Genomic DNA, 19766 nt, shown 5'->3' with positions numbered 1-19766 from the left:
GAAGGAAAAGCAGCCAACAAGTGCTCCGCATATGTGGGAACTCCTTCAAGACTGTTGGAAAAGCATTCCAGGTGAAGCTGGTTAAGAGAATGCCAAGAATGTGCAAAGCTGTCATAAAGGTAAAGGATGGCTATTTGAAGAATCTCAAATATAAAATATATTTTGATTTGTTTAACACACTTTTGGTTACTACATGATTCCATGTGTTATTTCATAGTTTATGTTTTCACTATTATTCTACAATGTAGAAAATAGTAAAGCTAAAGAAAAACCCTTGAATGAGTAGGCGTATCCAAACGTTTGACTGGTTGTGTGTGTGTGTGTGTATATATCAAAATTACATTTTCCATCCTGACCTTTGCCACTTCAGAAATGTGTTTGTGAAATGTATTTGAAACCTTCTCAAATAGTACTTGAGTACCCCTGCCTTAGATCATGTAAAATAGGGTCTAAGCGACAACATAGCTACACTATGTATTACACACACACACAAAAGTATGTCGACACCCCTTCAAATTAGTGGATTCGGCTATTTCAGCCACACCCGTTGCTGACAGACGTATACAGTCTAGCACATAGCCAGGCAATCTCCATAGACAAACATTGGCAGTAGAATGGCCTTACTGAAGAGCTCAGTGACTTTCAATGTGGCACTGTCATAGGATGCCACCTTTCCAACAAGTCAGTTCGTCAAATTTCAGCCCTGCTAGTGCTGGCTCGTTCAACTGTAAGTGCTGTTACTGTGAAGTGGAAACGTTTAGGCGCAACACAAGCTCACAGAACAGGACGGCCAAGTGCTGAAGCGTGTAAATATTGTCTGTCCGCGGTTGCAACACTCACTACCGAGTTCCAAACAGCCTCTGGAAGCAACGTCAGCACAAGAACTGATCGTCGGGAGCTTCATGAAATGGGTTTCCATGACCGAGCAGCCGCACACAAGCTGAAGATCACCATGCGCAATGCCAAGCGTCGGCTGGAGTGGTATAAATCTCGCCACGATTGCACTCTGGAGCAGTGGAAACGTGCTCTCTGGAGTAATGAATCACGCTTCACCATCTGGCAGTCTGACGGACGGATCTGGGTTTGGCGGATGCCAGAAGGACGCTATCTGCCCCAATGCATAGTGCCAACTGTAAAGTTTGGTGGAGAAGGAATAATTGTCTGAGGCTGTTTTTCCATGGTTCGGGCTAGGCCCCTTATTTCCAGTGAAGGGAAATCTTAACTCTACAGCATACAATGACATTCTAGACGATTCTGTGCTTCCAACTTGGTGGCAACAGTTTGGGGAAGGCCCTTTCCTGTTTCAGCATGACAAAGCGAGGCCATACATAAATGGTTTGTCGAGATCGGTGTGGAAGAACTTGACTGGCCTGCACAGAGCCCTGAGCCTCAACCCCATCGAACACCTTTGGGATGAATTGGAACGCCGACTGCGAGCCAGGCCTAATCGCCCAACATAAGTGCCCAACCTCACTAATGCTTGTTGCTGAAAAGGAAGCAAGTCCCCACAGCAATGTTCCAACAGCTAGTGGAAAGCCTTCCCAGAAGAGTCAAGGCTGTTATACCAGCAAAGGGGGGGAACCAACTCCAAAATAATGCTCATGATTGTGGAATGAGATGTTCGACGAGCAGATGTCCACATACTTTTGGTCATGTAGTGTGTGAAAATGATTATTTATTTTCTTCAATAAATTATAAAAGTTTGACAACCCTGTTTGTAAGCTTTAAAATTGTTCTTTAAATCTAAAAAGGGGTGCAGTCAAAAAGTGATTGAAATATAATGGAACAACCCATTTACAAGACAACCAGTATTTGGTTTCACAATGAGCCACACCTCTCATACACGTGATTTGGAAAAGCCTTCCCTCTCCATACAAGGTTAACGTAACCCGTTAGGGTGGTACCAACAGGTGCATGAAAAGAGGGGTGACGCTTCATGATGTACAATCGTTCCTTATACTAAAGGATTTTAATGTACTTGCTCTTGTACACTACACATCCAATTTGTCCTTCATTTTGATCCAATCGATGAAACACTGATGGCCTGACCTAGCTAAAGCAGTAAAGGCACTTGATTCCCTCGAGAGCTGTGTAGCTATGTTCCCATTGAGCTGATAAAAAGCCTAATCATTGTGAGGCCTTGGCTTGGAATTTATCTAAAAGGTCACAATTATTTACACTCTGTTGATAACAAGCCACTGCCACCCATATAACTGTTTCTAGTTCCCACATTGGACTGAGTTAACCTTGGACCAGACACATATTACAGTATTGGATGTGTGTGTTTCTTTAATTTAGTTTTGTGAAGAGTAACCACAGAAGCATTTAGTTGGAAGGAACACGACACCTATGAATCACTTTGCTTTCGTTAGTTGTGAAAAGAATGAAGCAAGAGAGAAAGAGGGGGAAACAGAAGACGTAGCTGGCATCTTATCAACAAACTAGGCCTACATTTTCAGTGCACAAGCGTGCACACCACACACACTTTTAAATGAGTGGCAAGCAGTCATGGCAAGCATGTAAAATTGCTTCTAATCAATAAATAGAGGAGTTGAACCTGGAAATGATTGACTGCTGAATGATGATGTCAAAATACATGAGCAAGAGAATCGATCTTGTCCTCAGCTCCCTAGCTTGCTGGGTTGCATGCAAAACTCAAAGGCTGTGGATTTTCATAGCTTTGCTGTATCTGGCATGAATAACCTGCTATCCTCACAGACAGACAGATGCTATCATTATTATGGATAGCCATGTCCCCCTGTGATAGTGTAGGGATGGTTGCCATCTATAGCCCTCGCACAAAGAGGACCCTGTTACATAGCAATCTGTGTCAATATCCTAATGTCCAGTTTTGAATAGGGCTGGGCGGGACACCGTATTTGACGATATTCCGGTATTGATGCACGATACGGTTTGGGGTTTTACTGTACCTTCTATAACAGTATTGAAATGTTTAGTTTGTTAAATGTAATACGCCGTGTGTAACGTAAATTTTTATAGTTTACTCCGGTACGTTAGTCATCCCTCTCCGCTCTCTCCATGCCGCTTTCCACACAGACCTATCCCCGTTCCGTCACTCAAGGACAACATGTGTTGTTGCTTGACCACGAGACACTTGCGTTCAGTCTCCATGGTCAATGCAGCGCAAGCAACAATGTTGTTGACAACGACGCTGTTTTCACTTTGCTTCTTAATATAAATCCACTAGCATTCTATAATTACACAATTAGTTTGTGTTTCTTACATATGCAAATGGTTAGTTTGTCTGTTCTTAGCAAGTTGGGCCTAAATCTTGTTAGACGCTAATGCTAATCGCTAGTTAGCTGGCTAGCTAAGTAGCTAATAAATGTACTGAGTCAGAGCAAAGGTAACTAGATATACAGTCTGACAATACCAGTGTCGGTGTAGACCTAAAAGCAGCATGTTTGTGCAACAGTACCTTCTAAATCAAAGAGGAATACGTGAAGCATGAATGTTAGCTACATGAAGTAGCTAAGATAAAACATTCAACGTAGCCAAAGATTAGAGTGTTCCCTAGGAAACACTTAGGTTTCTCCCTTCACAATAACTCCTCCCTGGCATTTTCATCCATTGTAATGTCAAACAACACTATTCAAAGTACCCACTATTATATCCTAACTATAGAATTAGAATAATCATTCTACACTGAACAAAAATATACACGCACCATGTAAAGTGTTGGTCCCATGTTTCAATCCCTAAAATGTTCCACATGCACAAAAAGCTTCTCTCAAATTTTGTGCACAAATTTGTTTACATCCCTGTTAGTGAGCATTTCTCCTTTGCCAAGATAATCCATCCACCTGACAATAGTGGCATATCAAGAAACTGATTAAACCGCATGATCATTACACAGGTGCACCTTGTGCTGGGGACAATAAAAGGCCACTAAAACATGCAGTTTTGTCACACAACACAACGCCACAGATGTCTCAAGTTTTGAGGGAGCGTGCAATTGGCATGCTGATTGCAGGAATGTCCACCAGAGCTGTTGCCTGAGAATTGAATGTTCATTTCTATACCATAAGCTGCCTCCAATATCGTTTTAGAGAATTTGGAAGTACATCCAACTGGCCTAACAACCGCAGACCACGTGTAACCACGTCAGCCCAAGACCACCACATCTGGCTTCTTCACCTACTGGATAATCTGATGGGGGGTGGACCTGGCTGCCAAGTGGGTGGGTCTATGCCCTCCAAGGCTGCACCCCTGCCCAGTCATGTGAAATCCATAGATTAGGGCCTAATGAATTTATTTAAAATGAACGCAGCAAAGTACAGAGAGATCCTTGATGAAAACCTTCTCCAGAGCGCTCAGGACCTCAGACTGGGGAGAAGGTTCACCTTCCAACAGGACAACGACCCTAAGCACACACAGCCAAGACAACGCAGGAGTGGCTTCGGGACAAGTCTCTGAATGTCCTTGAGTGGCCCAGCCAGAGGCCGGACTTGAACCCGATCTAACATCTCTAGAGAGACCTGAAAATAGCTGTGCAGCGACGCTCCCCATCCAACCGGACAGAGCTTGAGAGGATCTGCAGAGAAGAATGGGAGAAACTCCCCAAATACAGGTGTGCCAAGCTTGTAGCGTCATACCCAAGAAGACTTGAGGCTGTAATCGCTGCCAAAGGTGCTTCAACAGAGAACTGAGTAAAGGGTCTGAATACTTATGTAAATAGATTATTAAAGTGTTTAATTTTTTATAAATGTGCACCAAAAAAATCTAAAAACATGTTTTGGATTTGTCATTATGGGGTAGTGTGTAGATAGATGGGGGGGGGATGTCTACATACAAAAGTATGTAGACATCCCTTCAATTTATTGGATTTGGCCATTTCAGCCACACCCGTTGCTGACAGGTGTATAAAATCGAGCGCACAGCCATGCAATATCCATAGACAAACATTGCCAGTATAATGGCCTTACTGAAGAGCTCAATGACTTGGCACAGTCATAGGATGCTACCTTTCCAACAAGTCAGTTCGTCACATTTCTGCCCTGCTAGAACTGCCCCGGTCAACTATAAGTGCTGTTATTGTGAAGTGGCAACATCTAGAAGCAACAACGGCTCAGTGGTAGGCCACACAAGCTCACAGAACGGGACCGTGGAGTGCTAAAGCACGTAGCCTGTAAAAATCTTCTGTCCTCGGTTGCAACACTCACTACTGAGTTCCAAACTGCCTCTGAAAGCAACATCTTGGCATGGTTCTGTTATAATCTCCACCCGGCACAGCCAGAAGAGGACTGGCCACCCCTCATAGCCTGGTTCCTCTCTAGGTTTCTTCCTAGGTTTTGGCCTTTCTAGGGAGTTTTTCCTAGCCACCGTGCTTCTACACCTGCATTACTAGCTGTTTGGGGTTTTAGGCTGGGTTTCTGTAAAGCACTTCGAGATATTAGCTGATGTAAGAAGGGCTATATAAAATAAAATTGATTGATTGATTGATCAGCACAATAACTGTTCGTCTGAACTTCATGAAATGGGTTTCCATGGCCAAGCAGCCGCACACAAGCCGAAGATCACCATGTGCAATGCCAAGCGTCGGCTGGAGTGGTGTAACGCTCGCCGCCATTGGACTTTGGAGCAGTGGAAACGCGTTCTCTGGAGTGATGACTGACGCTTCACCATCTGGCAGACTGACGGACAAATCTGGGTTTGGCAGATGCCAGGAGAATGCTACCTGACCGAATGCATAGTGCCAACTGTCAAGTTTGGTGGTGGAGGAGGAATAATGGTCTGGGGCTGTTTTTCATGGCCCCTTAGTTCCAGTGAAGGGAAATCTTAACGCTACAGTATACAATGACATTCTAGATGATTGTGCTTCCACTTTGTGGCAACAGTTTGGGGAAGGCCCTTTCCTGTTTCAGCATGACAATGCCTCAGTACACAAAGCGAGGTCCATAGAGAAATAGTTTGTCGAGATCGGTGTAGAAGAACTTGACTGGCCTGCACAGAGCCCTGAGCCTCAACCCCATCGAACACCTTTGGGATGAATTGGAACACAGACTGCGAGCCAGGCCTAGTCGCCCAACATCATTGCCCAACCTCACTAATGCCCTTGTGGCTGAATGGAAGCAAGTCCCTGCAGCAATGTTCCAACATCTAGTGGAAAGCCTTCCCAGAAGAGTGGAGGCTGTTATAGCAGCAAAGGGGGAACAAACTCCATATTAAATGTCCATAATTTTGGAATGAGATGTTCGACAAGCAGCTGTCCACATACTTTTGGTCATGTAGTGTATATGTTGCCACCCTAGGGTCACTCACTACTCGTAAATGTATAACTTATTATTCAAAAACATAAAATACCCTAAAACCATCAAAACATTTTAAAAATACTGTGATATGATATGCTGGCCATATCGCCCAGCCCTAGTTTAAGATGATAAAGCATTGTAGGCAGCCAACAAGACAGTTCATATAAAGTGCCAATCTGTTCGTCCATCTGTCACTGCATTAAGTTCAGTTAGAAAAGGTGTTGCTAGCTAGCCAGCCTGCTGTCCATCAACCAGTCATAAACAGCTGTCAAAAACGTTAGCTAGCTAGGTTAGCCAGCTGTCAGTTATTGACTTATAGTAATACAGTGGTAGCTAGCCACTAGCTTACCTTTGCTATTCTGCCAGGCTGTGTACCAAGACAGGCTGAGAAACGACGTGAAGAAAATGATAGCAGTTGCAACCGTTCCATTTCTGAGCCTCATCTCATTTCAGCGATTCTCTCCACGAAGCGCGGGGACCCCGGTGCTGGCGTGCCTCTCTTGTTCACTGCCTTCAGGGTTGTCCGTCTAGGCTGAGGTGCGTACATACGGTAGCTTGCCTCGGTAGGAAGGGAGGAGGTTTGAGAAGTTGGGCTAGCTTAAAAGGTGGATGATGTATTTCTTGATCGTTCCCTGTCTGTCGCAATTAGTCCACACTCAGTGCCTTTTCGGTAAGTGAGTGACTTGTCGAGCTCTCTTTCCCTCTCGCTTGAGGGTGGTCAGTCACGAGGCAGCCCTACCTACACCGAGGCTTCTGCGCGTTCTACAATCTGAATCTCCCCGTGTTTTGAGCATGGTCGGGCGGTATGATTATTCACCTCCACTCAGTGGCAGTCACCGCACAAAGTGAGGATGTAGAAACTGAAAATTAAATATCCTGAACCTTAGTGTTGACGATACGCCTCCTTGAACTTCTGCACTCTGGTGATTCTGGGGATGGCAAGAGTAAACAGAATCAACTGGTTTGACACGAAGAGAACATTGCATTAGTCTAGATAAAAAAAACTAGATAACGTTACTGTAACTGCCACATTTAGAGGGTAAGAGATAAGGGTAGTCTTTGCTAGGAACCAGACCATTATGTAGTGTCTGTGCTTCTCCATATTTACATTTTAGTCATTTAGAAGACGATCTTATCCAAGATAAGGTTAACTATATTAATGAAAAGACTTAGTTACACCTACACTAGCGGATGGCAGACTAATACATAGCTAGCTAAGTTACCTGTCTGATAAAGACTCCCACGCCGGCTACTGGCTGGTTATTCTGTAGCTGCTGCACAGCACACATAACAGGCTCGGGACTTGTTCTATTGAAGCTTCTTAAACATGAAATGATTAGCTAACGTTAGCTACGTGATACATAGCTAAATGACAGTTTAACAATTAAAAACGACGTTTGCTACACTTACTCTCTGTTAAACTGTTGTAGTCTGACGTGTATTCTAGAAGTTGGCCAAATTCTTGTTTTGTGACGAATAATCACTGAATAGAAAAACTCCTTTATCTGCAAAACATTCTCAGACAGGCAACGCCAACCGTCTGCCAATGCACGAGGCGCCACCCCATTCAAGACGCCATTTGTTGCGGAGTACCAACACACAGCAAACTTGCGCATTGCATAATTTATGGAATGCTCGAGTAAGTAAAACACACGCCTCTCTTCAGCATCAATATTAGAAAATACCGTTTGTCAAAAAAAACGAAAACATTTTTTATAACTAAATATATGATGCACTACTTCAGGACTGAATCTGTCCAGCTTTTATTTAGCGGACTATAATTGTTTTAATGTCTAAAGAGCGCCACCTTGCTTTCATACTATCATTCTACAGCTGCTAGAAAAATATGCATCTTGAGCAATGCATAATTATGCAGAGCATACCTAAATTAACAGTGACCTAATGATAAGAAAAATAGAACACTTGATCAGCTTTACTGGCAAAAAAAACACATAAGCACCAAGATAGACAATGCTTAAAAAATACAGTGATTGAAAGATTGGGAAAACATTTAAATTATTTGACCAAATCATTTGTATTACGTTCCCAACATTGCATGTACAGTTTTACAATCTATAACAATATCATTAATTAAACTTCTGCTTTAGATCATGCACAACGTCATTGACACACTCACATTTTAAAAGCTGTTTTCTTCAGACTCAGATACAGCACCACAGCATAAAATAGAAAGTTGACTTGACAGTATGAAGCACTCAACAACACTCAATATCAAAGTCAAGATCTATTGTCCACCAGAGGAGTCTACTTTAGGTAGGTTGTTGATTTGCCATTGTCTAGCTGTTGAACAGAAGATTGTGAAAAGCTTGGTGGTAGCATTGGATAAACAACATCTGCAAAGCAAAAAAATCATTCTGTACATTCAACAAAATCTTTACATTAATAGGAACAATCTCCAGTGTCTGCTTATATGCATCTATATCTACTTGTCTGTATATTCACATTCTGTAGAAGCTTTCCCTTGAACTGCAAAAACACGTATCTGTTAGTGCAAACTGGTTGATATGGGGGACATCTTACATTTAGATGTTACCTCTGCATGCACCATGGTTAGACCACTCACACTCAGCCTAGAGAAGATCTAGAACTGAACACTTGATTCTTCCCCATTTCTCTTCAAAATATTCAAGAACTAGAGCTTTTAGAGTCTCCAATTCTGTTCTTATGTGTTTGAGTGGTGATGAATGTGGTCAGAGGACAGCTGTTGTGGCACCCATAGAAGCTAACACCCTGTCTTGTATTGGTACACGTGTGTCGTATTTGGCACTGTGCAGTAAATTAATATAAACTGTGGATGAAGTTCCTCTCAGTAGGGTGTGGCTTTGAAGTAGTCTTCCAGGGGGATGAGTGACACCCCTCCAACCCAATCCTGGAGCCAGACCTGTTTGAGCTCCAGCTTCATAAAGAACCAGTTGTGTCCCACTGGCCATTTCCTCATCACAGGGTGTCTGGAGGGAGAGGACAAAAGAGAGCATTATACACACTAAACAAGCAGGCAGGTGTGCTATGTATTGCCCATGTGTAGTCCCTGACTTCATTACTGGTGAGCTGGTGAGAGACAATTGGATAGACAGAAACACACACAGAACATGTTCAGGGAGGACGAGTGATTAACGTGCGCAAACACCTAGAGAACATGGCCTCCTGGGCAAACTCCACCTCCTCTGGGCCCACTTCCACCATCTTGCCTGTCAGGGTCAGTCTGGCACAGCGGGGGTCCTCAGGATCATACACCTGCTGCCTGTGGGATCAGAGCACAATGTGTAACCATCACACACAGCAAGACTTGAAATGTGCCACTTCAACCTAGTACTGGGTGGGGACCCAAGATTACCCACCCATTCACCCACCCAAGAAAAGGCGGTGAGTGTCACTCAGTCCTACCTGCAGAAGTCTCCCTCTGCCTCTGAAAAGGTGAGAGAGGCGAATGGGAAGCTTCTCAGGTCTGCTACAGTGTTGTCCATCAGAGTGACGTAGAAGTAGACAACTCCTGTACTGTTGTCCATTGGGCCATCACTGACCGAGAAGATATTCCCGAACGGAAGGTCCTTAATCTGAAGATACAAAATAATGTTGTTATACACAGGTACAGACACACACATACAGGCTTCAGACCAGCTGGCTGTTGTCTAAAAACAAGGCATAATAGTCCATTGAGTGTTAATGTGCTTCATGGAGCAATTGCAATACTGAGGAGAGGACACTTTCTTTAAGTAGGTCTACAAGCTTTACTGTACCTTGTCTTGAGTGGAAATGGTGGCGAGATGTCCCCAGTCGCTGTAGTGGGCCATGTATCTGGCGGTTCTCGCAGTCTCCTGATGTGGGGGAGGTGAGGGGGCACTGGCGGGTGCTTTCACCTCCTCCATCCGATAGGAGAACACCCTGGACGCAGATGACACGGGCGCTGCATCCTCCGTTTTCGATTTGACGGTTTCTTTGGGCTTCTCCGCACCATTTCGTAAAACGGAGGGTGGGTATGCCTGTTTCCACAGCCCGCTGTTGTCCACTAGCAAAGCGGGGGCGACCTCCTCCTCGGACACGGCGTCCAGCTCTTCCTCCACAACGACATCGTTGGAGGCGACAGCCCAAGATACTGAGTTTCTGAGAGTGTAGTTCTCACAAAGGCACAGTAGCGCGGCAAATAATGCCAGGGAAAGATGATGTGGCTTCATCAAACTGCGCGATATTTTCTTTCCTTCTCCAGTTCGTCCTTCTGTTTGTGTTTAATGACTCACGTGTGTCTGTTGTGTTTTCATAACACACGGAGAGGAATGGGCGGAGCCACAAGTTACAAAATTGGTAGACGACAATTGCCACAGCGCCATCCCCTGGTATGCCAAGGAATAATAGGGTGAATGTTGCCCTCCTTTCTTTATTGAGAAATTCTCCCAGGCCAGAACTAATTTATTACTATCATACTCTCCATCTATGGTATTTTGCAATAGACACTGAACAAGATTCATACACACAATTAATTTTCTCCTTTCCCCCCTTCTGATAACCAGGTGACGAATCGCATCTCTGCATGTCTGGCAGACATATCAGTGTGGATGTCGGATCACCACCTCAAACTGAACCTCGGTAAGACGGAGCTGCTCTTCCTCCCGGGGAAGGACTACCCGCTCCATGGTCTCGCCATCACGGTTGACAACTCCATTGTGTCCTCCTCCCAGAGTGCAAAGAACCTTGGCGTGACCCTGGACAACACCCTGTCGTTCTCCGCTAACATCAAAGCGGTGACTCGATCCTGCAGGTTCATGCTCTACAACATTCGCAGAGTTCGACCCTACCTTACACAGAAAGCGGCACAGGTCCTAATCCAGGCATTTGTCATCTCCCGTCTGGATTACTGCAACTCGCTGTTGGCTGAGCTCCCTGCCTGTGCCATTAAACCCCTACCATTTATCCAGAACGCTGCAGCCCGTCTGGTGTTCAACCTTCCCAAGTTCTCTCATGTCACCCCGCTCCTCCGCACACTCCACTGGCTTCCAGTTGAAGCTCGCATCTGCTACAAAACAATGGTGCTTGCCTACGGAGCTGTGAGGGGAACGGCACCTCCTTACCTTCAGGCTCTGATCCTACACCCAAACGAGGGCACTACGTTCATCCACCTCTGGCCTGCTAGCCCCCCTACCTCTATGGAAGCACAGTTCCCGCTCAGCCCAGTCAAAACTATTCGCTGCTCTGGCACCCAAATGGTGGAACAAGCTCCCCCACGACGCCAGGACAGCGGAGTCACTGACCACCTTCCGGAGACACTTGAAACCCTACCTCTTTAAGGAATACCTGGACTATTATAAAAGTAATCCTTCTACCCCCCCCAATAAAAAATAAGGTGGTTGTCCCACTGGCTATCATAAATTGAATGCACCAATTTGTAAGTCGCTCTGGATAAGAGCGTCAGCTAAATGACGTAAACGTAAACATACTGCTTTAAATTTGGTTTGGCAAATTTCATATTTCTGTGCATTAATATTTCTGTTGTGCTTTCTAAAGTTGTAAATTTGCTTAGAATATTCCCAAAATAGTTTTGAAATGAAATACTTTAAAGGCTCTGTTTGTGTGGTCAGCAAAAATAAAATGACAGAAAACATTTGCAATTGTATTATTCATCATAAACAATTAGAGATAAAGAGTTAGAACAACACTGGGGCATTTAGTCACATACATAAGCATTTATTCAATTCATAAATATCTTATAAATTATTTATTTCTGATATATAATTAATATATAATTTAAACAATATATCAATAATATTTTTTCCCATCTCTAACATAAGCCCAGAGTTTGGGACAAAAATATGTTTGGATCAAAACCCTCAGAGACAGAAAACGTACGAATTCAGAGATAGAGAACCATTCTAATTCATGGTCATCCCATACGCAAACATACAATACAAAGATTGTTTCACAAACACAGCAAGCCTGTACATTCAAGGGAAGCAGATTTTACAGCTTGCTTATAGCTTTTGCTTCCAAGGTCAACTAAATTCCACTTCAATGAACTCAACATCTCACTTTGTCCTTCACTCACTCTACATTCCCATCACTACTGTTGTTGCTGTTTCTCTCCCTCTGTCTTGCTCTGTCTCGATCACTCTCACAACTTGCAATTGAGCCATTTTAGCAGACGCTCTTGTCTAGACAATAAGTGCATTCAAATAAGAAACTCCCCCTCTCTCTCTCTCTGTATCTCTCCCTATCTCTATATACCCCCCCCAGTGCTCCCCCTCTCTCTCCTTATCCCTCTCCCCCTCTCTTTTTCTCTTTCTTTCTTAATCTATCAGTCCATGGTCTTGTCATTCCAGGCCATTGACTTCCTCTTGGCCAGTTCCATCCAAGATGGCTGCCCCCCGCTGTCAGAGTTGGTCTGCAGGGGGGATGATGATGAAGGTGATGATGAAGGAGACGCCGACGTTGCCATGTTCATTCTCTGCCATTTGTCCTCTCTGTCTGCAAGCCTACCTGCCACTTTAGTTGGGCTTGACTCTGAGAGAGGAAGACAGAGAGACCGTTATGACCATATAAATTAATAGGGTCTTAACCATGCACAACCGTAATAACATTTATAAAATGTTATAACTATAACATATTTCAGTCATTTTTCCAACCCATCCAATTTAATTAACATCTTTGTACCTGGTCTCCCATCAAGTTGAGCAACTTTAGTGTCTCTGTGAGTGGGTGGCGTTTTGGAAGGAGCAGCAGATTCAGCTGTGGGCTGAGACTCAGGTGGGGTCCTCGTTCTCCTGAGCTCCACCTGTGTGGGGGAGGAGAGTGAGAGTGAAATGAAACTCTGTTTGATTGACACCTCTGTTCTCAGAAGTGTAGTTACCTTGCTCCCAGCAGGAGGGGTCCACTCTGCCCGTTTCTCCAGAAAGGCTGCCCTCCCTCCCACAGTCCCTGGCCTGTCCCGCTCCACCCTCTTCTCTGTTGGCACAGCCGCCTCCTCACTCTTCCCTTGGAGAACAGGGGTCCTCTCACCTCTCCCTAGTGCTGGGGCTGGGGCTTGGACTGGGGCTGGGGTTGTTGTTGGGGCTAAGGCTGGTTTGGGCTGAGGGGTAGGGTTGAGACCTCGTGCGCTCCAGGGGGGCTGGCTGGGTGTGGAGCTTGGGCTTGAAGAGAGGGAAGACGGGGCTGGGGGCTGAGTGGAAGTGGCACCCATTGGGGCGGACCGTAGTGTGGCTTGGGCTTGGGGCTGTGGAGTGGAGTGCAGGGTGTGCTGGGTTGCTCGTAGGTTGGACTGTGCGGTCACCCGAGACACAGAACATAGGGTAGATTGTGCTAGAGGTTGAGTGGCGGTGGTTGGTTGTGCTGCCTGAGTGTTGGTTTGGTTTGACGTGTGTGTTGATGGTTTTGTGTTCTGTGTTGATGGTTGGGTCACTGTCTGTGGTTGTGTTGCGTTCTGTGTCTGTGGTGTTTTGGCAGTCTGCTGTTGTTTTGTGGTCTGTGTGGGTGCTTGTGCTGCTGTCTGTGGTGGTTGTGCTGAATTCTGTGACTGCAGTAGTTTAGCAGTCAGGGGTTGCATTGTGGTCTGTGATTGTGGTTGTGCTGCGGTCTGAGCCTGTGGTGGCGTTGTTGTCTGTGTCTGTGGTTGTGTTGCATTCTGTCTCTGAGTTTGCGTCACGATCTGAGCCAGTGACGACGTCTGTGGTTGTGTTGTGGTCTGACATTGCGGTTGAGTTGGGGACTGCATGCCAGTGAACTCTCTGGGCAGACTGCTGGTGAAGAGCTGCTGGAGGCCCCTGGTCTTCCCCCATGCCATGCTCATCCAGGATACGGTAGCCTGGGGGACCGCCTGGGGGCCAGTCGGGGGGTCCTGAGGGGCTGAGGAGGTAATGTGGGCTTCCATGGCTGGGACAGGGGTGGTTTGGACCTCCTTAGGGGTAGCTGGGGTGGTAGGCTGGGCTGAGGTTGCTGTAGACAGGGGGTTAGACACATTCACATGATGACACATAGTACTGTCATGGTGTTACAACAAGCACAAAGTTCCTTCAGAGGAATAAGTCTTTATCATTCTGGTGTAACCTGTCATTTTTATTCTAGTGTAGCATATCTCCTTCATTGGTTAACGCCCCTGATAACATAGAGATTATATATTCTGTATAAGTAGCTTGGGGACAAAGTCCAGCACTGACATCCCTATTCAGTAAATGCATGACCTACTGTATATTATGTTCATTATTTACCCAATTGGCTGAATATTCTGCCTTTTCAGAGAGGGAGTCTCACCTGCTTCTCTGAGGGAGCCAGCTCTCCCCCTGGGTGAAGACAGTGTTGTTGGGGCATCCCAGGTGTTCGTATTGAGCTTTTTGGGCATGGAGTTGGTTGACGGAGTGTCCTGTAGCCCCCCAAGCCCGGTGGGTTTTGAGGAAGGGGTGTAAGGGGTTAGAGGGAGAGCACCCACCTCCTGACTTTGGCGCTTAATCTTGAGATCTGATTTGCTGGTGGCTGCCTCCGCCCGGACCCTCAGAGAGAGATAGGTGGAGCGAAGCTTCACGCCAAATGCTGATTTCCCCTCTTCCTCCTCTTCCTGTGCCTCCTCCTTCACTTCCACTGCCTCCTCCACTCCCTCCCTGCTCTCCTCCTCCATCTCCTCCCCTTCCGAGACTTTCTCCCCCATATTGCTGGCAGTCAACTCCTCTTCTTTGGGCTTGGCCTCCTCTTGCCTGCCCCCCTGCTGCTCCTGCCCCCTCTGGCTGGTGTTTGAGGGGGTCAACTTCACCTCTCTCCCCTTCTCCCTCCCCTCCCTCTTCGCCCCAGCCCCAGCCTGCTCCACCACTCCCAAGAAACCACCACTTCCCTTCCTGGGTCTCTCCCGCTCCCTGGTAGAGTTGATGGAGAAGCGGAAGGATCCGGAAACTGGCCTCAGAGCTCCTCCAGTGGACAGTGGCTCAGCCTGACCTGGGTCCTCCTGCCCAGCAGGTGGCTCTGTGGTACTCTGACCAGCAGCCCCAGCCTCTGGCTTCCACCTCAGAGAGGATGTTCTGAGAGCCACCACTGAGGCCAGGCTAGCTGCGGGCTGGGTGGCCGGGACTGGGTTTTCTTTGGGGCTACCCTCTGTGCTGGGGGTTGAATCTTTCACCCCACTCTTGCTCAGGACATCCCTCTTGGTTTGGGACGGGGCTGAGGGCTTGGGGTCTCCCAGGGACTGTTTCAGAGTCTGCTGTTGTGGAGTGTATCTCAGGTCCTGGACTGTGGTCACAGAGGAGGACTGTGGCTGTTTGCCTGGTACAGTTTCCACTGGTCTCAGAGCAACCCCAGGATGGGGCTGCTCCTGTGGAGAGGGCTTGCAGGGGAGGGTTGGGGTAGAGGTAGAGGGTTTTGGGCACACCTCAGCCTCTGTGGGACCAGACTTAAGGGGTGTCAGCTCTGAGGGTGCAGTGGGGGTGGTCGACCCCCCTTGCTCCGCCTTTAGGATCTGGGTAGAGTGAGAACGTAAACGTGTTTTCCCTCCAGTAATGGCAGGCCCGTCGTCTTCCTCCTCTGTCAAGGGCCGGTGAAAGTTGTTAAGACTCTCTGAGCGTGGTCTCGACTCAGTCTGGGGAGAGAGAGAGAGAGAGAGAGAGACAGACAGAGAGACAGACAGATCATCGAGCAATAGTGTATCCGGTATTTTGATCTTTCCAGAGCCTTCCTCTATGTGTGAGTTCCAGAGGCAAGGGCCCCATGTGTAGTTGGTATGCCCAGGCAGGACTCACCATGGTCAGCCTTTTGTTCTTGGCGCTGGCCCTCTGGTTCCTGGGCTTGATGGACATACGGTGGCGGGCGGCAGAGTTATCCAGGGAGGGGGTGAACTGGGCTGGGATGCTGAAGTCCAAGGCAGGAGAGGCAGGGGAGAAGGCAGAGAGGGGGGCAGATGGGGTGGGGAGCAGGAAGCTGGTAAGAGGAGGTTTGGGCATGGGAGAGAGGGGACGGGACAAGGGTTGGGAGGAGGCCTATGAACAAAGATAACACAGAATAAAGATTTTGATCTATGACGACTCATAGTTGATATCAAGTGATATAGTGACTGACCCGCAAACAGGAAGCGGGATTACCTGCTCTTCCTCCTCACTTCCTGTTCCTGCTAAACTCAGAGAGCTATGGTGCCTGGGAGGGGCAGGGAACTGTGGAGGAATAGGGAAGGGTTTGGGTGACACACAATGGCTGATGAGGAATGCAAAGTTCAACTATTGGCACTGCTGGAATGTAAACATACAGTTACATACCGACTCATTGAGAGAAAATGGAGGTATGGAGGATTTTATGGAGAAGTTTTTTGAGGGTGGAGGTTGGAGAGACTATGGAGACAGTACCTGAGGATGCAGTTGGGCTCACCTTGTAAGATGCCCCCCGGGGGTGTCTGTTGTCGCCCATGGAGATTTCGGGAGGGCTGTGGGGCAGACCATCGTCCTCTGAGCTGCCCCCCAGGTCCTCAGGACGTTTGATTGGCAGGACCATTGGGGACGGGTCTAGACGCATGTTCTGCTGCTGGAGCTTCATCTGGCCAATCAGAAATAATATAGAAACCTACCTTGAGATCTGCTTGGTAACCCATTGACTTCAATTCCTGATTTACACAGAAGGACGAGGGTTCATGAGGTGTGGGACTCCTTTTGAATGGGGGTTGGGCCTTTAAATGCACATGCAGGTTTCTAGATCCAGGGTACACCATGGAATGAAGACTCACCTGGAGTTCTTTGATCCTGCCTTGGACGATCTCCTGGGATAGAACCCTGGCCTGCTCCGGACTAGACAGATCCTGGTCGGCCAAGAAAATACTGTCATGTGACAACGCCCGTGATCCCAACACGCCTGAACACCTGGTAGAGAATATTGAGAGGAGGGAATATGGATGTCATGGAATCAATCATACATTTGTAAATATACACACACACACTTACAGATGCTCAGCTGAGCCCAGCCCCTCCGCGTCAGTGACATCACTAGTAGACTGGCTGAGTTTGGTCTCTCTCTTGGTCCTCCCAAACAGACGTTTCTTCAGGGTCTTCAGCTTGGACTTCCTCTTACCTGGAGGACACAGGCCTTGGTCATGACGCACGCATACAGATGTATTCTTATTGATACTCATCCATGCTTCTACTGCTACAGATACAGACACACCCTCTACATTCATGCAGATACACACTCTGACTCGCCCACTCCAATACAGATTACGTAATAGATACAGACACACTCTAACACACACTAACATGTGCCTAGTTAGATACACTCTACTAACACTCCTACACACACACACTCAGTCTAACCCACTCTAATAGATGTTTATTACAGAGATAGATACACACGTACACTAACTGAGCTTTTACATGCTTTCTAAACATCATCCAAGTTTTCCACTGTCTCACCTCCTGTAAAGTCATCAGTGCTGCCCTCCCCATCTCCTGCGAAAGACTCCATCGCTCCTTCCTTTCAACAACTGCAGGAGGAATATATAGAGAGAAAGAAAGGGATCAATAAAGAAAACAGAGAGACAGACAGACCAACAAATGGAAGCAGAGATAGCCAGAGAAGTCAGCAGTCAGAGAAGAAAGAGAGATGCGGAGATGTTGTAACATACAGAATGTCCTTTCTACCATGGAGTGAATGATCAAACTCGGTACTCTCTGACCATGCTTTAGTCTCTGTGAACACGCTTCTATGCTGCACATGTATGAGTCTGATAAAACACACCCAAACAGGACACTATCTCTCACTCCACCTGAGCACAAAGGTTTATTGGCACTTAGACTTTTACCTTCACCTAGTCAGGAAGGTGGGGTGAGAACACACTCTACTTCTCTATAGCTACCTGGATGAATCAATGTTTACAACTTATAGCAGATGGACAAATGGTTAATGGAACTCTAATAGATGGGGATCTATTAAGTTAACACACACATGCGCACACACACACACAAAACCCACCACACTTACAAATGCAAACACACACACACGCAGGCACACAGACAGACAAACATGTCAGTGCAGTACACTCCGTGATGACCCAGGTAGCACACCCTCTCTGTTGTTATTAGAGGCCTATAACCTGGCTCTCTAGCGAAGTATTGAAGTCTACACAGTGTGAGCTGCTGGTCGATGGCCAGAGGCTGATAAGACAGACAGCATGTAGCTATGGAGAAACATGCAAAGTTCAACCTGCTCCTGAGTCCTCATTGAGACTTAGGGAGTCTTCATGAGTTGATCTATGGGTCAAGTTTAATAGCACTACTGTTGCATAGTCATAGGAGAGGCTATGTCCCAAATATAACCCTTAATATGCTTTAGGGAATAGGTTGATATTCAAGATTTTCCCAGACCTCCACAGTAACAGCTGCTGCCCACATACACTGTGTAAAATGGAGTTTGATTCAAAAGTAGAACAACTCGCTAAACCACAAGGCCCTTGAGAAATATGGTGTCAAAAGAAACCATACAGATCCTCAGAGAGCCGTCTAATGAGCCCAAGGAAAGCAGCACCAGAAAAGAGAGATAATCTGCAGGATTATTGACATTGCATAGAGATCCCTACGATTTCACAGCCCCACAACAATAGATGAATCACCAACTTTCAATGTCCCAGACCAAGCGACACAAAACTTAGCTGAGATGCATTGATCATACAAGCACACAGACACAGACTCACACACAGTCGTGCAGACACACACACAAAGAATATAGGCTAGTATTTGCACACATGATGTACTACATACTGTACACATGCTGTACCTTGGCAATTAGACACAGTAACCCAAAGTCAATATGCTGCGGCAACATAAGCCCATTCTCAAATATAAGTGCTTTTAATAATGCATCACTATCTAAAGGTACTTTTCCTTTAAATAATGCTACGTTGCTAAACCAAATCTCCCCAGGGACTAACATTCCTGTGTTTACTAACCCAGTTCTACCAGACGCTCTTACTGCACTGTAGCTATCCCTCCCTCTCTCCTCCTCTTCCTTCTCTCCTCTTCCTTCTCTCCTCTCCTCTCTCACACAGCGTTGTGTTCCCCCTCTCAGCGGAGCCTTTGTCCCTCTTTAAAGCCTCAGGCTGCTGTCCTCCACACCTGCAGATGGAGGGAGAGACTGAGAATAAGGACAGATGAAAGGAGGGAGAGAGAGAAAGAGAGAGAGAGACAGACAGGGAGAGAGAGAATAAGGACAGAGAGAAAGGCAGGGACAGAGAAGGTCAAGCCATGCCGGGGTCAGCATATGCAGAAAGGGAGAAAAGAGGGCAGAGCGGGGAGAGAGAATGAGAGAGAGAGAGAGCGAGAGAGCAAGAGAGAAGCCAGAGACTATTACATTAGTAGCACACTGTGGCCCACTGTGCTAAGCTCCTTATGAAACACTAACCTGATTTTAGGCCCAGAAACAAGGAGAGAGAGAAAAAAATAAAGCTGCAGTTGGAAAGAGTACATTTACACATTACCACCACAAGACCACAATGCACTGGGGTGGGCTGGGCCAACCATAGACAGACACAGGGGTGTG

At 46.5% G+C, this 19766-nt stretch overlaps 3 protein-coding genes across 3 annotated transcripts in view; all 3 read right to left on the bottom strand.

Moving 5' to 3' along the window:
• Nucleotides 1-6715, bottom strand: part of LOC121554066 (alpha-1,3-mannosyl-glycoprotein 4-beta-N-acetylglucosaminyltransferase A) — a 97046-nt gene extending 90331 nt beyond the window's left edge. Inside the window, exon 1 of the mRNA XM_041867527.2 lies at nucleotides 6622-6715. Within this exon, the coding sequence (XP_041723461.1) occupies nucleotides 6622-6715 (94 nt within the window). The remainder of the gene's footprint in view (nucleotides 1-6621) is intronic.
• A 1573-nt stretch (nucleotides 6716-8288) lies between these two features.
• Nucleotides 8289-10553, bottom strand: LOC121554083 (protein CREG2). The gene is made up of 4 exons (XM_041867535.2): nucleotides 10031-10553; nucleotides 9678-9847; nucleotides 9421-9534; nucleotides 8289-9241 (listed from the first exon to the last, which is right to left on the bottom strand). Exons 1-4 carry the CDS (start codon nucleotides 10463-10465, stop codon nucleotides 9100-9102), a joined length of 861 nt encoding a protein of 286 aa, XP_041723469.1. The 5' UTR covers nucleotides 10466-10553; the 3' UTR covers nucleotides 8289-9099.
• Nucleotides 10554-12548: 1995 nt separating this feature from the next.
• Nucleotides 12549-19397, bottom strand: LOC121555114 (flocculation protein FLO11). The gene is made up of 12 exons (XM_041868926.2): nucleotides 19177-19397; nucleotides 17645-17715; nucleotides 17180-17306; nucleotides 16966-17098; nucleotides 16614-16778; nucleotides 16334-16402; nucleotides 15995-16231; nucleotides 15064-15834; nucleotides 14526-15027; nucleotides 13129-14210; nucleotides 12933-13053; nucleotides 12549-12782 (listed from the first exon to the last, which is right to left on the bottom strand). Exons 2-12 carry the CDS (start codon nucleotides 17694-17696, stop codon nucleotides 12577-12579), a joined length of 3465 nt encoding a protein of 1154 aa, XP_041724860.2. The 5' UTR covers nucleotides 17697-17715; nucleotides 19177-19397; the 3' UTR covers nucleotides 12549-12576.
• Nucleotides 19398-19766: the final 369 nt, after the last annotated feature.

This window comes from Coregonus clupeaformis, chromosome 23 (genome assembly GCF_020615455.1).
Source record: "Coregonus clupeaformis isolate EN_2021a chromosome 23, ASM2061545v1, whole genome shotgun sequence".
NCBI classification, from domain to species: Eukaryota; Metazoa; Chordata; class Actinopteri; order Salmoniformes; family Salmonidae; genus Coregonus; species Coregonus clupeaformis.
This window is presented reverse-complemented; position numbering and strand designations above follow the sequence as displayed.

What these genes read in the sequence shown, in the direction of transcription:
- LOC121554083 (XM_041867535.2), bottom strand. Translation starts at nt 10,465, where the DNA reads ATGAAGCCACATCATCTTTCCCTGGCATTATTTGCCGCGCTACTGTGC. An exon ending in CCATTTCCACTCAAGACAAG is followed by an intron (nt 9,848 to 10,030) that starts GTACAGTAAAGC and finishes TTGTATCTTCAG; the next exon opens with ATTAAGGACCTTCCGTTCGG. An exon ending in GCAGAGGGAGACTTCTGCAG is followed by an intron (nt 9,535 to 9,677) that starts GTAGGACTGAGT and finishes CTGATCCCACAG; the next exon opens with GCAGCAGGTGTATGATCCTG.
- LOC121555114 (XM_041868926.2), bottom strand. Translation starts at nt 17,696, where the DNA reads ATGGAGTCTTTCGCAGGAGATGGGGAGGGCAGCACTGATGACTTTACA. An exon ending in AGAACAAAAGGCTGACCATG is followed by an intron (nt 15,835 to 15,994) that starts GTGAGTCCTGCC and finishes CTCTCTCCCCAG; the next exon opens with ACTGAGTCGAGACCACGCTC. An exon ending in CCCCTCCTGCTGGGAGCAAG is followed by an intron (nt 13,054 to 13,128) that starts GTAACTACACTT and finishes TCCCCCACACAG; the next exon opens with GTGGAGCTCAGGAGAACGAG.